The sequence below is a fragment of the Ornithodoros turicata genome, chromosome 1, assembly GCF_037126465.1.
Source record: "Ornithodoros turicata isolate Travis chromosome 1, ASM3712646v1, whole genome shotgun sequence".
NCBI lineage: Eukaryota > Metazoa > Arthropoda > Arachnida > Ixodida > Argasidae > Ornithodoros > Ornithodoros turicata.
In genome coordinates, this window is record NC_088201.1 from 62,441,117 (window position 1) to 62,455,775 (window position 14,659).

General features: G+C 42.3%; 1 protein-coding gene across 3 annotated transcripts in view; it reads right to left on the reverse strand.

Annotated features, from left to right (window-relative positions):
- Nucleotides 1-2,940: 2,940 nt before the first annotated feature.
- The window catches only part of LOC135378301 (calcium-transporting ATPase type 2C member 1-like), a 36,093-nt gene continuing 24,374 nt past the window's right edge, over nucleotides 2,941-14,659 (reverse strand). For all 3 annotated transcript variants that reach the window (XM_064611297.1, XM_064611296.1, XM_064611295.1), the window contains exons 15-25: nucleotides 12,205-12,358; nucleotides 11,938-12,108; nucleotides 11,695-11,843; nucleotides 11,162-11,328; nucleotides 11,018-11,086; nucleotides 10,829-10,945; nucleotides 10,517-10,664; nucleotides 9,977-10,072; nucleotides 9,754-9,895; nucleotides 8,458-8,543; nucleotides 2,941-7,709 (exon numbers count right to left, since the gene is read on the reverse strand). In XM_064611297.1, coding sequence (XP_064467367.1) covers nucleotides 7,590-7,709; nucleotides 8,458-8,543; nucleotides 9,754-9,895; nucleotides 9,977-10,072; nucleotides 10,517-10,664; nucleotides 10,829-10,945; nucleotides 11,018-11,086; nucleotides 11,162-11,328; nucleotides 11,695-11,843; nucleotides 11,938-12,108; nucleotides 12,205-12,358 — 1,419 coding nt within the window. In that variant the 3' untranslated portion in view covers nucleotides 2,941-7,589. The remainder of the gene's footprint in view (nucleotides 7,710-8,457; nucleotides 8,544-9,753; nucleotides 9,896-9,976; nucleotides 10,073-10,516; nucleotides 10,665-10,828; nucleotides 10,946-11,017; nucleotides 11,087-11,161; nucleotides 11,329-11,694; nucleotides 11,844-11,937; nucleotides 12,109-12,204; nucleotides 12,359-14,659) is intronic.

Genomic DNA, 14,659 nt, shown 5'->3' on the forward strand with positions numbered 1-14,659 from the left:
GAGGGATTTTTTCATGACTTCTGAGCACTTTTTTCGAATTGAATTTGCGAGAAACTAATTTTCACAATTAAACTCCAAAATTTGCTGAGTCAACCACACATTTTTCTTTTAGAAACAGAAAGCACATGCCAGATTTACCCCATTCTATTGCAAAATATGTTCTCTACTACTATGGTAATAGCCAGAAAAAAAATTGCAAAAACCGTCATTTCGAGGCGCGCAAATTCCTGGCCGCGCTGAGATTTCCGAAAGAAGCAATGCGAGGTGGTCATGTACCTGCCCTTTCACTTTTCCAAGCCTCTGCTGATAGCAGCAGCATGGTTGTAATGCATAGTTATCTGAAAGAAAGAGAAGAAAACAGGAAGGGGCAAGTGACCGTTATTTTCCTGCCGCATCTTGCATTAACTTGACAGAGAACTGAGCTCGATCGACAATTTGTGAGTCTCAAAATGACAGGTTTTGCAGTCTTTTCTTCTTTTTTTTTCGGCTATTACCAAAGTAGTAGGGAATGTACTTTGTAATGCAATGGAGTAAACCAGACTTGCGCTTTCTGTTTCTGTAAAAAAAATGTCAGGTTGACTTGGCAAATTTTGGATATCAATTGGGAAAACTCAATTTCTTGCAAATTAAATTCGATAAAAGTGCTCAGAAGTAATGGCAAAATTTCCCAGAGACAGTGTTGATGCCATAATGTTCAGACAAGTTGACTTTTTTAGCAAGATTTTCTATCATGTTAGGTGAAACACCCTGCATGTGTTTGTATGAAAATGTCTAGAAGCTAGCTCCTAACAAAGTGCCAATGATGTGTCATTGTTCCTTGGATTGGAGTTGTCATAGGCTGACTGAAATCAGTAACACTGCTCCCCCCCCCTCCTCCAACATCTAGAAGACACAAAGTACAGCTGTGCATTTCTTTCACTCTATAGATGTGCTACTCTAGGAGTAAATTCCTACTTTTTCTATTACAACAAAGGCACACTATGAACATCACATAGATAATAGCTTCAGTTTATTCATGCAATGTAGCATGGTCTCAGGTAGTTTGTGTAGTAGTGCATCTTCCTTGAAGCTTCATAGAATCTGCATTATATTGTGAGCATGCAACCAGCACCTGGAGAAGAAGTCTTCCTAAAATGGGCACCATCTAAAATTTGGGTGGAGTACTTGTGTAGATGCAGATGGCAATTACTATAGAGACATATTCCTCCTCTTTACCTCTTATTATAGATAATTATGTTGCTGGGTATGCATCACAGCAAATAAATGCATCACCTATTTAAATAGAAAATAAACCTGCACATGTCCTAGTCATGGGCACAATCCGGTCTCCTGTAATCCCTCTGTATGTAAAGTCGGAGCATAAGAAACGCGGACAACAACAAGGACAAATAAAAAAAACGCTTAACACATACGGGCTCCTACTAACAACCAGAGCCCGGATGTGCTTTTCCGTCCTCCTCCTCGTCTGCATTGTTTATGCTCCTACTTTACGGACATGTACCAACTAGCCCATATAGCCACTGTCCTTCTGTAGTCCCTCTATTGCTGTCTGATAAATATGAGGTACTTATTCACTTCACAAGTTAGATGTATCCCTAATGTGTAAGGTCCGATCCCATATCCGGAAGCTAGAAGTTTAAGCAAAAAAAAAAAAAAAAAACTGTCTTCCAGATTAGTTAATGTAATTGAACTCTAAATGAGTCACTTCTACTCCTACACAAAAACATTCCACGAATAGAAATAGTTCAGTTCAAAACCTGTGTAATTTGAAGACACTGAAGCTGTTTTAGGAACACACTGTAATCACCGATTTTCTTAGAAGGATATCGACTTTCTGGATAATTCTGTACGGTGTTGTTGCCCAGACACATCAAGGTTTCGTGCGCTGTTGAGTCCACTGTAGTGCCATGTGCAAATTCTAAAAACACAGTCCCCTCTGTATCAAACTAGGTGCAGATGTAATCACGAAGGTGCTCCAAAGAAGTGCGTGTGCAAATGTACTAACATCCCTGGTGCACATAGCAACGTATGGGGTGCATAGGCTAGATCTGTTAGGTATGAAAAGAAGCATGTAACGTTACCGTGATTGCCCACACAGAAAAGCATGAAATGAGAAATGTTGGAAAGTCACTGGCGCACCTGCGGTGGAATACTCAAGGCAAACATACAGTCTGCAAAAGTCCTCCTGTTGGTGTGTTAGAGCTGTACGTGAACAACTGCACTTTAGTGGGTAGAGTACAGTATAACACTGGTGCAGTACATGAGATCACTTTATTGTAACAAACTGTCGTCGTTTTAGCAGCAATTTCTGTGGAACAATGCCTGAACTATTTGCAGTCTTCGGCAAGCGGGAGTTACTGAACAGGGTTCCCGCACATTTCCTCAGAATAAAACAAAAATAGTTACAACCTCAAAGATTTTTTAAATTTTTTTTTTCAAGATATGACCCTGTTGGTCCTAATCAAGGGGGATAGCATTCTGCTTGCTAGGATTGGTAGTCGTATTTTGAGGAGCTAACATCTGCCCCATAATATGACCACCAAACTCATTTCATTATATGTACTACTTTATACTCTGTATGTAAGCTCAGGGCGGGTTATCTCAGTTCATTTATATGACAGGTGCGGGGACAAAGGCAAGCACCCATCAGCTTTTCAGCAGATAATACTCTTCAGATTCTGTTACTTGTCAGTATTTTGTCACAAGAGGATGCAGATGTTCCCTTTTTTTTACTAACCTCATCTCAAATGCATAACCTGCAGATTCTCACAGCAATGCAGTTTGCAATGCCAGGAACTGCAAGACCAAGTGCAGCTGAGACCTGCACGCTTAATCTTGGTGCAATTTTTCCTGTAAGTAGCACAGTAGCATGTATCAAGGTCGTAGGTTTTTGCAAAATATACACACATGGTGTAAGTGCACAGTGCGTTTACAACTGTGTGACAACAGGGTAATTTTAATCAAGCTCAGTGAACCATGAACAGAGTAACAGAGCTAACAACAATGCCACAAAAGAGAACAGCAGCTCCATGCAATACAGTGTGTGGTATTAGGCACTAATGCTAAGAGAAAAAAAATTGCACTTCTGGAGGCACTGTACACTGAACCAATATCTACAAACAGGAGAGATAATTGCTGAGATTCACTTGCAACAAACAGAGACATTATGCAAAGAATGTAAGCATTGTCCCTGGACAAATGTTGACAGGCCATCAAACAGACAAGGTCCAGTGCAGCTAGATCACATTAGAAAAATATTCTACTTGTTTACCATGTTCCTTACTTTACGTTCCCTGGTGTCCTACCTAAAAGGCCACGAAAGATTCGTGTAGCTCCAGCTTCCCACGCAAAAATTTGTAATCTGAACACTCAATGCCTTCTCCTTTTCTTAATTTTCGACAAAACAACTGGTCAAAACATACATGTTTTCTACAGGATTGTGTGTGCTGAAACTTCTTTGCATTTTAAGATTTCAGTGTTTGACACAATTGTGGCTCATGTTGTAGCTGACAGTTTGTAATATGCAATCTGAATATGTACAATGTTTTTCTTTGTTTAATAAGCTCAGCTTTTTTATAAACAGTTCAGTTCAAAGCAGAATTCTTCTCAACCTATGAGTTGCCATAAGACGAGTAGAACACCATTTGCTACAGATATTAATATTGATGAAGCAAAAGTTCACAACAAAGCTACTCAAGCAACGTCATAATTGCTCACAAATAGATAAAACAAAGCCCTGTAACCCAGACGCCAACAAGAGCAACAATACCACAGTCAATTAATAATAGCAACAATGTCACTCAACACATTATTTTATCCTAACATGAACAAAACACATTAATGGCAATTTATTGTCAGCCAGTGCACTTTTGATAGTTTGATGCAGAACCCAAAATGAAAAAAAAACATTTCAGATATTAGCATAGTGGACATTCTAGCATACCAGGGCTGTGCAAATATATGAACACTCATTTGTGCATGCATGTTCAGCACAATATCAAAGTGTGTCCACGTAGGTGAGATTAGATGAACAGAAGAAATACCACATGACTATCCAAGTGCGGGGACACTTCACCAAATGTATAGATTGTTGCTTGGTTGGTTCGCTTTGGCGACATTACACGGTCATTGTCACCATACGGAAAAGCATGTACCTGAACATAAACTGGTAATACAACCAATATGGTCATGAGCTGAGCATATGAGCAAGTCAAAGATAAACTTGTTTTAAAGCATCTAAGGTGTAGCATGGGACAAAAGTTCACGGAACACTGGGGTGCCGCATTTGTCTGTTGGGGTGACACCCTACCAGCAAACAGGAGTGGACACACATACTGAGGTGGATAGAATAGCCGGTCACACATTTCTTATTCAACTTCTTCCTAGTAGCAGAAAAGGGGCCGCTCCGATGCAGATATGCACCAGTGCCGTAAACTTTTGTCCCCAAGTTGTACAGCTGCGTTTTCCTTGTGTTGCCTACAGCTTCATTGTAAAAAAATAGCAATGTCGTATCTTATGTACATAGGGTTCTACATTTTACAATTAATGCACACCTATTGGGGAGATTCCCACCCAAAACTTCTAGATACGATGGAAGATTGCCGTAGCATAGTACCATTTGTATAATTAAAAGAGATGCTGCATAAAACCTAAGAAATGTTACATATGTCTCAGGAATAACAAGATATTGTAATATTATAGCAGTTCAACTGATTCAAAAATTAGCAAAATAATTTGCATTTAATGCCATTGGCTAGCAAACACACAATGAGCTGTGACCACTCTTATTTTGTTTAATCTCTTGTAATGTTTATCTACTTAAAGGCTGCACAATTGCTTCGAAGTATTTCAGTCGTGGGTTGAGGATCTGTGAGCCCTCCCATATTAGCTACACACTCTCTCCACTGAATCTTAGCACTCATTTGCAACAGTAACCCTGCACTTGTAGTCACAAAAATAAATCACAACTAGCCACACACAAAGAGTTGGACGACATAGCATTTCATTCGTTATTCACAATGCCCAGTGCAAGTCAGGCAGTTCCTCTCAGTACAGGTAATATCAGGTATTGAGCTTTCACATGACTGGGAGGGTGACAATACGTGAATTTAGGTCACCAATGACTGGGACCAATAATGGCAGTTGAAGAAAAGGCACCAGCAGTGAGATTCAAACGCACACCCTGCGATTTCGAAACCCACTGCTGGTGCCTTTCCTTCAACTGCCATTATTCAACTGAAGTATGCAACTGGGCATTGTGAGGCTTGTGTTGTGTTCGTCCTATGTTTAATTGCCTCATCTACTACTACGTGACTGGGACCAGTTGATATTGCTCAGTGAGCACCCTATGTACTCTTGGTTTGCTCGACATTAGCATTCCATTTCATTCCAGAATTTGCTTTTCAGGCACCCTAATAGACACGCCAGTGGTATTTCGACTTTCATCTTTCACAAAAAACAGTGCTCTGCGTGTCTGCATCTAAATCTATCTCACAACCCCTGAGCATAGTGGTTGACCATCACGACACACTATAAAGTGTAAAAAAGCACACACAAAAAGAAAGCTACATGCTCTGAAATGCCTGCATCAAATACTTTACAGTAAGTACTGGGTACACACGGTAGACTATGAACAAATCTCACGTTTAAAAAAACGTGGCTAATATGCATTCCATCTAAGCACCATAACAAACAGATCTGCTATTCATAAAATGTCACAGTGTGATATGATGCTAATTTGGGCACGCTTCATACATACCCTATTTAGTGTCAGCAGTAATAAAAAAAAAAGAAAAAAAAAAACTGATTAAGACAAAGTGAAAGAGCACACAAAATAACCACCAACCAACCAACCAACCAACCACAGCAACCAATCAGTCATCATATTTTTGTGTGTGTTCTATCAAGCACAGAGCTGGCTTCAAGCAGAATGCAAAAGTTACGCAAAGTTGTGAAAGCAGTTCTCTTTGATGCATTTGGTCAGAGAAAATGCAAAGAATTAGTATTTCGTACTCAGAGCTGAACTCTAACCAACCGTGACAGGGCTTCACGATACTGTACGCAACAAACTATCTACTGTACCAACTCTTGTAGTCAAGACTTTGTCGACAAAAATATTCTACAATATGGAAATAAGGCTTTTCGATGAGTGTGTTCCTAATGCGCGCAGCCTTCACGTTATGAAAAGGCACTACACGGGCCAATCGAGGGACGGGAGACTAGCAAAGAAGTGGAACAACCCTGAAGCTTCCAGTCCCCACATCGCTTGAGCACAAAAATCTTCATTTGAAGGTAGTTATAGGTTCAAAAATATAAAGTACCTAAAATGAAGACATTTTCTTCGTGTTACAAGCAACAAGGAAATGTGCTTTTACAAGTGGACTGCAAATGCTGTTCTGCATCCATCAATGCCATGTTTAGTGCAGGTGGAGGGAGAGTAGTTGAAAATGATGGGCACATAATACTGTTTGATTGTTCATAATGTGTACAGATGCATTCATTTATGTTTGTTTATGCACAGTGTGATCAGAATAGGAGATAACTGAGTAAGTGTTTCTTCAATTTGGAACAAGAAAGTGGACATTTGGCACCAGTACCACACTTCTTCCTACTTAAGTACAGCATGCTATTGTGCGAAAGCATTTACGCCAACTGTAGTCCCGCTGTTTACAGCAAAACCTGAAACGTACCCTGCACGGATGCTGATATTTAGCTACCAACAGGCTGGCATCCGCAAAGTAGGAAATGGTATGGTAAGCGATGTCAATTACTGAACCTGATGTGTAAGAAGTACCAGCCCAGTCTTACTTAAAAAAGTGCAAACAATACACACAAAAGGGTGCTAAAAAGATATGTTCCAAATTAAAACCGATCTAGATGATCCAGGCAGATTTATCTGGCTTATGAAATCAGCACCCATCTTCAGATAAGAGGTTTATTTCATAAGACAGTTGAATTCATTTCCACTAGGTTTCTATATCTAAAATTTCCATAAAAAATGATGAAATGCCTACACCTATATAAAAAATAAGATGCAGCTAACTGTTATCTTGAACAGTGAATTTCTTTTGCATGAGTACTATAACAGGACCTGAAGAAGGTCCTGAAGGACCAGGAATAAAGAAAGAAGACGAGCCACATACAGCTGGCCATGTCGCATCAGGAATGCATTTGTGTAACAAAAATATGGGTATATGCTTTCGAAATCTGGCCCATTTGCAAATGCCAACTTCAAGGGAGACGTCCAGAGTTTGCAACCAAAGACTACTTAGCAAAAGACAGAAGCCACACCACAAAATTTTGCTCGCTTGTGCTGTCAGCACCCCCAACGCCCCAACAAAAAGAACATCTTGTTATACACATATGTAATCTGCAACTGTCATTAACGATATGTCAAATTTGAATTTGCCTTTCAATATCTGGGCACGCTGACAAATGGAAGCACACACACTAGGGCCAAAATGTACAACTTAAGCAATCTATGACGGTACAGCTACAGTCCCACATGACAGACAAAACACCCAGAGAAAGAAATCATCAACAAATGACTCCTCCATCAAATTCATGTTTTTAGCCTATGTATATACAAATCAGTATTTACAGCCTTCGGTGCCAAGCGTAAGGCAGAGGTCGTCGCCGTCTGACATGGAACCCCTCACAGTGTTTACTTCAGCAGTTGGAACTTCCCATTCAACTGCCCTGCTGCATTTCTGCGAGAAAAACGCTTTGCAAGCCTGATGGGACACATGCTAGGAAAGCTTAGTGTGTATGTGTGTGTGTGTATCCACACAGACTAGGAGCCGTATTTTCTGGTGCAATTTGCAAAAGTTAACAACAAATTACAATTTTTGGGAAGTATTTGCAGTGCAAGCCCACTTGCATCAAAACATTCCTCCACGAGACATTGGGTACAGTGAGGACACTGAGGTAGGGAACCTAACCCATATTTCCGTGTGCCTTATCGGATGCGATCTTTACAGCCGCCATTGATCTGCAGCAATACCATTCCTTCCTGCACTACCACTATGCCGTCGGTTATGATTACCAGTTATGATGCATTCTGAACCTACAGAGAGCAATGCTTGAGCTTGTCTGGACGAAGAGTCCACAGAATAAGTAGCCCAAAAAGAAACAGTGCTTTTGAAGTCCAGGAAGAATTATTGCAAAAAGTAAGAAAAAGCTGCTCTGCAGGTGCTAAGTCCCAAGAATGAAAACACACACGAATGGCACAACGAATGGTAACTAATAAGTTATGCATGAGGAAGGTGACATTGCGCAAGGAAATGCGACTCCGCACAGGAATGGCAAATGTGTTGTTTGGGAAACATGCTGTAGTGCATAAATTAAAGAAATAAAGAGAAGAAAAAAGAAAAAAATGAAAGGCAATGTAAGACGTGAGTGTGGTGCACCAAGGTAGCATCATACAAAATCATTTCCAAAGAACTGTTTGTTCCGCACCCTTCTGGAAACGCTTCGCTCAAAGAGCTTCTTGAGTTCCGAGACTATGAACACTGTTGACGAAACTCCCACCAGCAGGAGGATGTCTGTTAAAGAATGGGAAGGAGGAGAGGTTACGCGCAGGGGCCACTGCTGCATGTTCTGAACAGGAATGGAGGCAAACTGGCCTAGTTTCAAGTGCTCAAGAAAACCTTTTGATTTGGGCAACACATGTGACTGCCCAATGTTTCGCACCCAAATACAAAGGTGCGAAGAGAAAGAGGAAGACGACAACGCTACTTAGAATCCTACATTTTCCCGGTGCAATCTGCTGTGTGGAATTCTATCCTTTGTCTCATCCATCCCATCATCTTTATGCCGGCAGTTCTCAATGCTGGCTTCCAGGGCTAGGGTGCTCGATCAACTGACACGTTCTGTCACGCAACACTAAACGTACGACAGGAATCCATGGAAATGGAGGCGAGACTGGGATGATACCACACAGCAGTTGTACCTTGGATACTTAAGATGAGTTATGATAATTTTGTTCATTACAGGACCATATCACAAGTCCCCACAACAGCAGTCCCCAGGCATTTTGTCATTATCAAGAGCTACAATCACTGTGTTGCCTTGGCTGCAGTATAGCAATCTGATCATCACATTATTTCTCCATAGTGTCTATCACTGCTGCTTTAAACTTCATGCCACCTGCATATTCTTCCTAGTTTTTTGCTGACCATCTATGCTTCTTGGAATTATCTCAAATTGTTCAGCTGTTCAGAATAGGTTGGGTACCACAGTTCCAGAATCACAAGAAGTAAACTTAAAGTTACCATATTTACTCGCGTATAAGACGCACATTTTTTGCCCAAAAACATCGCGCCCCTGAAGTGGTGCGTTCAATACATGGCGGAAAATTGGAACCCTACATTTAAGTCCTGTTTCATTCCGAAATATCCGCGGCGATCTCCCCGGAATTGAATGTCGCGATTGTCCCTCATCGTTGCGGTTCTCCCACATCAAATAGTCTTCCGTTCTATCAAGCGCGCACAAAATACTCCACGATGTCCATTATATTCGCCATTCATCACTATGGTGCCAGGCACTCCATCTCGTTGACTGTGCATACGCTGGCTGCCGCTGCAAGAGACGATCCGGCCGTGCTACTAAAGTCGGGGAGCGTTTAATGTGCGAGTAACAAAAAGTACCAGAATTTGAGCACTCAAGCTGGAGTGCGGTCAATACGTGAGTGCATCTAATACATGTATGAGAGTAAATATGGTATGCATATGTAATGAGAAAATATGCTTTTACCTAGAAAGGTGAGTGCCTCTGTCTGGAATACTCGTTGCAGAGGTGGGAAATATATGACAAGCATCTGTCCCACAACTGAGAAGCCAACAGCTAGAAGGAACATTTTGTTGCTGAACAGCCCCACCGTAAATGCGGATTTCGTCTATGGTGAAAAGAGGGCAAATGGTTATTGCAATGTGGCAGCTGCACCTAGATAAACAGGACAATCAAACAGTAGGCAAACCTGAGATCTGCAGCTGAGAGCATTGAACATGTCGAAGAAGACAAAACATGTGAAAGTCATGGTGGTGTCCCTTGGTGTGACTACTTGGTCACTCATCTGAAACATAAATTGTATTCACTACATAGTACATCACTCATGAAGAGTAATCTGTAGTGCCGCATAAAGTGGTCGTGAGTGACAGTTTGCATCAAATTGTAGATCTATCCAATACTGAACAGGTGCTGCTGTGATATCAGCGTGTGCCTCGCTGCCAAATCAAGCTGCTCGTTTCATGTGCAGTGGCCTCTGAGAGGCACCCATGTTCAACCTTTAGTGGTCAAAAATAATTTTTAGTTTGATGCTCATTCCAGTCAGAGACTATTGAGCAAATAGATGACTCAAAGAGCAGAATCACTGCAGGTATACTGAAGTAAGATGATACTGAAGTAAGATGATCATGATTATTCATGATTTAGCTTGGGTACCTGCTTACACTATCGTTTTCCACAGCACATATTGACCCCTATGTTGTGTTACCATAAGGTGTGCTGGGACCCTCACCTCTCTTCGAAAAATGAACAAAGTTCCAAGAATGATGATGAGCGAAGAGAGGCAGACGTTGAAGATGAGGTCTCGAGTGATCATGGGCTGCTTCGTGTTACGTGGAGGCTGCTTCAGCACATCGTGGTCAACTGGTTCAACACCCAGGCTGAACATGCAAGACAACATCATGTCATTGAGTACATTTGACAAATGTTTTCCACGTTTACTCGTACGTAGCACAAAAAAAGTACAAGAGGTTATAAGCAAAACTTCAAAATTAGCTCCGAAGCAAAGCATGGCACAGAATCACTGCTACTGTCTGATATCTACCTTTGAGCTGGGGGACCGTCCATAATTATGTTGATCCAAAGAATCTGCATGGCGTTGAGCGGGTTCGGAATCTTCATCAACGTTGACAGTGCTATTAATGACAGTGCAGCGATGCTCCTGAAAGTAGCAAGTTTACATTATACAGCCCTAACAGGTGTGATCAGTTGGTCCTCGCTGCTCTTAACTTACGTGCTCAGTTGAAACATTACAAAATTTCTGATGTTGTAAAAGATACCCTTTCCTTCTTCAATGGCAGCCCTAAAATGGAGAATCATGCACACAAAAAATAAGCAATAATAGGCATTGAATGAAAGGAAACAGCCAAGTACTTACATAATTGTGAAAAAATCATCATCAACAAGGATCATATCAGCTGCCTCTTTACATACATCTGTGCCAATCTTGCCCATCGCAATTCCAATGTCTGCTTTTTTTAGTGCCACACCATCATTTACTCCATCGCCAGTCATACCAACTATGTAGTGGTTATGCTGAAGTGCCTGCATGCACATAATACACATTGAGAAAATGAGAAAAACACTGATGAAAAGTTGCAACTTCAAGTGAGAACATAATAAATCCTGATATTAAGAGACTGCTTAAATTAAATAGCTTTTACTTTGAAGGTTTACTAAGGTTTATGCAACTTTCACTGTAGTTATGGCTGCATTCTTTAATTTAAAATTATGGTGCTTGCCATATGACATTAGGTTAATGATTGCATACTGGACTACTGAGGCAAGAAAGGGTGACCTGGTGAATCATCAATGCATAATATGCTACCACGATGTACTTAAGCCACCTAATTTCGCGCATTTTAAAATGACGAGATGCCAGGACAAATCAAGATGATATCATGTCCACACCTTTACAATTCTAAGCTTGTGACCTGGACCAGTACGGTAAAACACAGAAACAGAGCTGATCACACGTTGGAGTTCAGCGTCAGACATCGAGTCCATCTGTTCTCCAGAGAGAACTGCATTTCCAGCAGCATGCAAGCCAAGTCGTGCAGCTGAAAGAAATTGGTCAAATTAAATATACGCGCCCTTCAAAGTCTAAGCCCTTTATGATATATGTGATGGCACAGAAAATTAGAAATCTCATACCAATAGTGCAGGCAGTCTCTTCGGAGTCTCCTGTTAGCATCTTAACGTTAACCCCACTGCTGTGCAGGGTGTCAATAGCTTCTCGCACCCCTGGTCGGGGTGGATCCAGAATGCCCACGAGACCAAGGAACATCAGTTGATTGAGTTGAGTGCCACTTGCCAGAGCCAAAACTGGAACAGTGAAACAAAAGGGTGTATGGCTGATACCCAGGGCCTGATCTTCTCGGGTTAACAGCAGAGGTTAACCGAGAGAGGTTAACAGCATACCTCTCAAACCTTTGCGACCCATGTACTGTGCCTCCTTGATGTACTGTGTGGCCTTATCTGTCGTAATGGGCAAGGGTGTTCCATGGGCACTGTAGTAGGTACAGTGTGCCAGAATCTTCTCTAGAGCACCTTTTACAAAGTACTGCTCTTGTTCCTGAATAAAAATAGGACAACATGTGCTTAGCCGAACACATGTAGTACGCTCCTTTAGAGACGTTGCCGACGGGCAGGTGCATAGTGACATGTGGGATCGAACTGAATACAATAGAGTTCCTTCACAGTAAATTTGTTAGGACCATCACCACATGGCACAGTGCTTGGGCAGTTCATGCGCGGCAACACCAATACATGAAATTGCTCGAGCAACAGCCCCACGTCATTAACATCATCACAAGATGACAACTGTTTGGTTTTGTATGTCACAGCTCAAAACATTCGGCTGTGTTTTTCCTAATTACGCCTTTAACAGGATGCCCTCATCAGATATGAGAAGGGCAGGAGTAAAACTCAGCATCAATAAACGCTCACCATCCCCATTACAGGGGGTACAAGGCTAGTATTGAAAAGAAAACAGTATTAGTACGGTCCCTTGATAGCTTTTGGTCATGCAGCTCCATCAAAACGTTGGGCGGCGCCGCGATCGAAACCAGGGAGAAGCTCCCGCTCGTGCCAGCCAGGGAACGGCAGATGCAGTTGTTATTGCGCTTTTCCAAACATCCCACAAGAAAATTATTCGTTGCGATGGCTTCCTGCTATGTTGCAGCAGCTATAATGTGAATCGTTTTCTGTTCGACTTTATTTTATGCAGAAAGCAGCTGCCGACCACATTGAGTGACATGGACGTATTGTCGGGAGTCTCCTATCTTTAAACCCTCAACCGGAGATTACGGCACCATTTATGTGCATAGCGCCTGGCGGTAAGGTGATCTGTACTTTATTTAGCGCATAGAGGACCTTCTACAGTTAATCGCAGACAGTTACTGCGCGCATGACGGCGTACTAATTGACCACCACCAATCACACCAGTCTCTTTCATGTGGTACCAGATGACTTACTCTCAATTGTTGCTGCGAAGCTGATGAAGACAAAAATATAGTTTCTAAAAGGATCTCGACAGACTCAGACATGTCACGAAATTTAGCTGCTGTGTCCTTGTCGTCCATCTCTTGTTGTAGTCATCTCGTGTCGACCGAATTTCTTTTCCGAGGTTGAAAGGAACCACCACGTGTTCGACATACTTGCGTGAATCAATCTCGACCAGCATTTTTGCCACACTAAGCAACTTTAATAATGCACACTTTATTTAGCGCATAGAGGACTTTGTACAGTTAATCGCTGACAGTTACACGACCGCTTAGTATTGGACGCGATCGGTCGATCGTGATTACACGACTATTGCACCAGTTGACATCAATTGTAGCCAAATCAGCTCAAAAGCCCCAGCTGCTTGAGCAATTTTCTTTAAGATTCCATCCATAAACGCACTGAGAAAGCTGCCGAGGAAGCAACTCTCAAAGTTAGCAGACGATGGCTTGGACACTGTGTTCGTTGTTCGTGTCGACGGCACGCGCTTTCTTTTTACGGGGCTGTTTCCCTGGCATGTTGTCTGACGGAACGGCTTCGCGGTTTCGGCGTGCTCAGATAAGACAGGCAGCCGTCGAATATGCGCGGCACTGCACCTCCTCGAAGCTTTGGCTTTCCACGCTTGTGTAGCACTTTTCTCGCCGTTGATGACGAATTCGTCGTGCCACACGATGTCGCTGTGGTCCAAGTGCTTCTCGCAGACACGTGCGCGAGGAGAGTCAAAACTGAACCGCCCACCTTCAATGGAATGGCACGTTTCCACTGCTCACGCTTGTCAGGATCCGCAGGAAACACGAAGATGGATACCTTGCCACCTCCCGGATACCTAGGGTTCCTCGTTTTCGGGTTTTACGATTTTTCAAATTCGGGAGGTCCTGCTAGCACACAGCTATCGTGCGACAACAGCCGAAACACGTGTACTGCAATGGGAGACGCAGGCGTTTCCCTCTCGGGTTCCGATGGCAGCGCCACCACGCGGGCACTCCGGTCCCATGGCAAAGCTTCCCCATAGAGTTACGAAGAAGCTGCATGACCAGGAAGCTATCAAGGGACCGTGGTATTATTTATGCACCAAGGTCAATGACAGCAGGCCTGCTTCCTGTGCCGTTTGCATTCCCAAGCCTTGTGATCGTGACTGGCATTAACAGAAAGCCAAAACATTTGGGGGTGAATCAATGCATGTTGGACTCAACAGCTTTGCAGCAGGGTCACAATGTACAGTTTGAATTCCTGAAATTCAGCACTGACCGCATGGCTACTTTGGTCACAATGTAATAACTAATTTTACCAACAACTGTTATCCTGAACTTTTGCAGTTTACGACACAGCTGAATACAATTATATTGAACCTGGATATTTTATTATTGTCTAC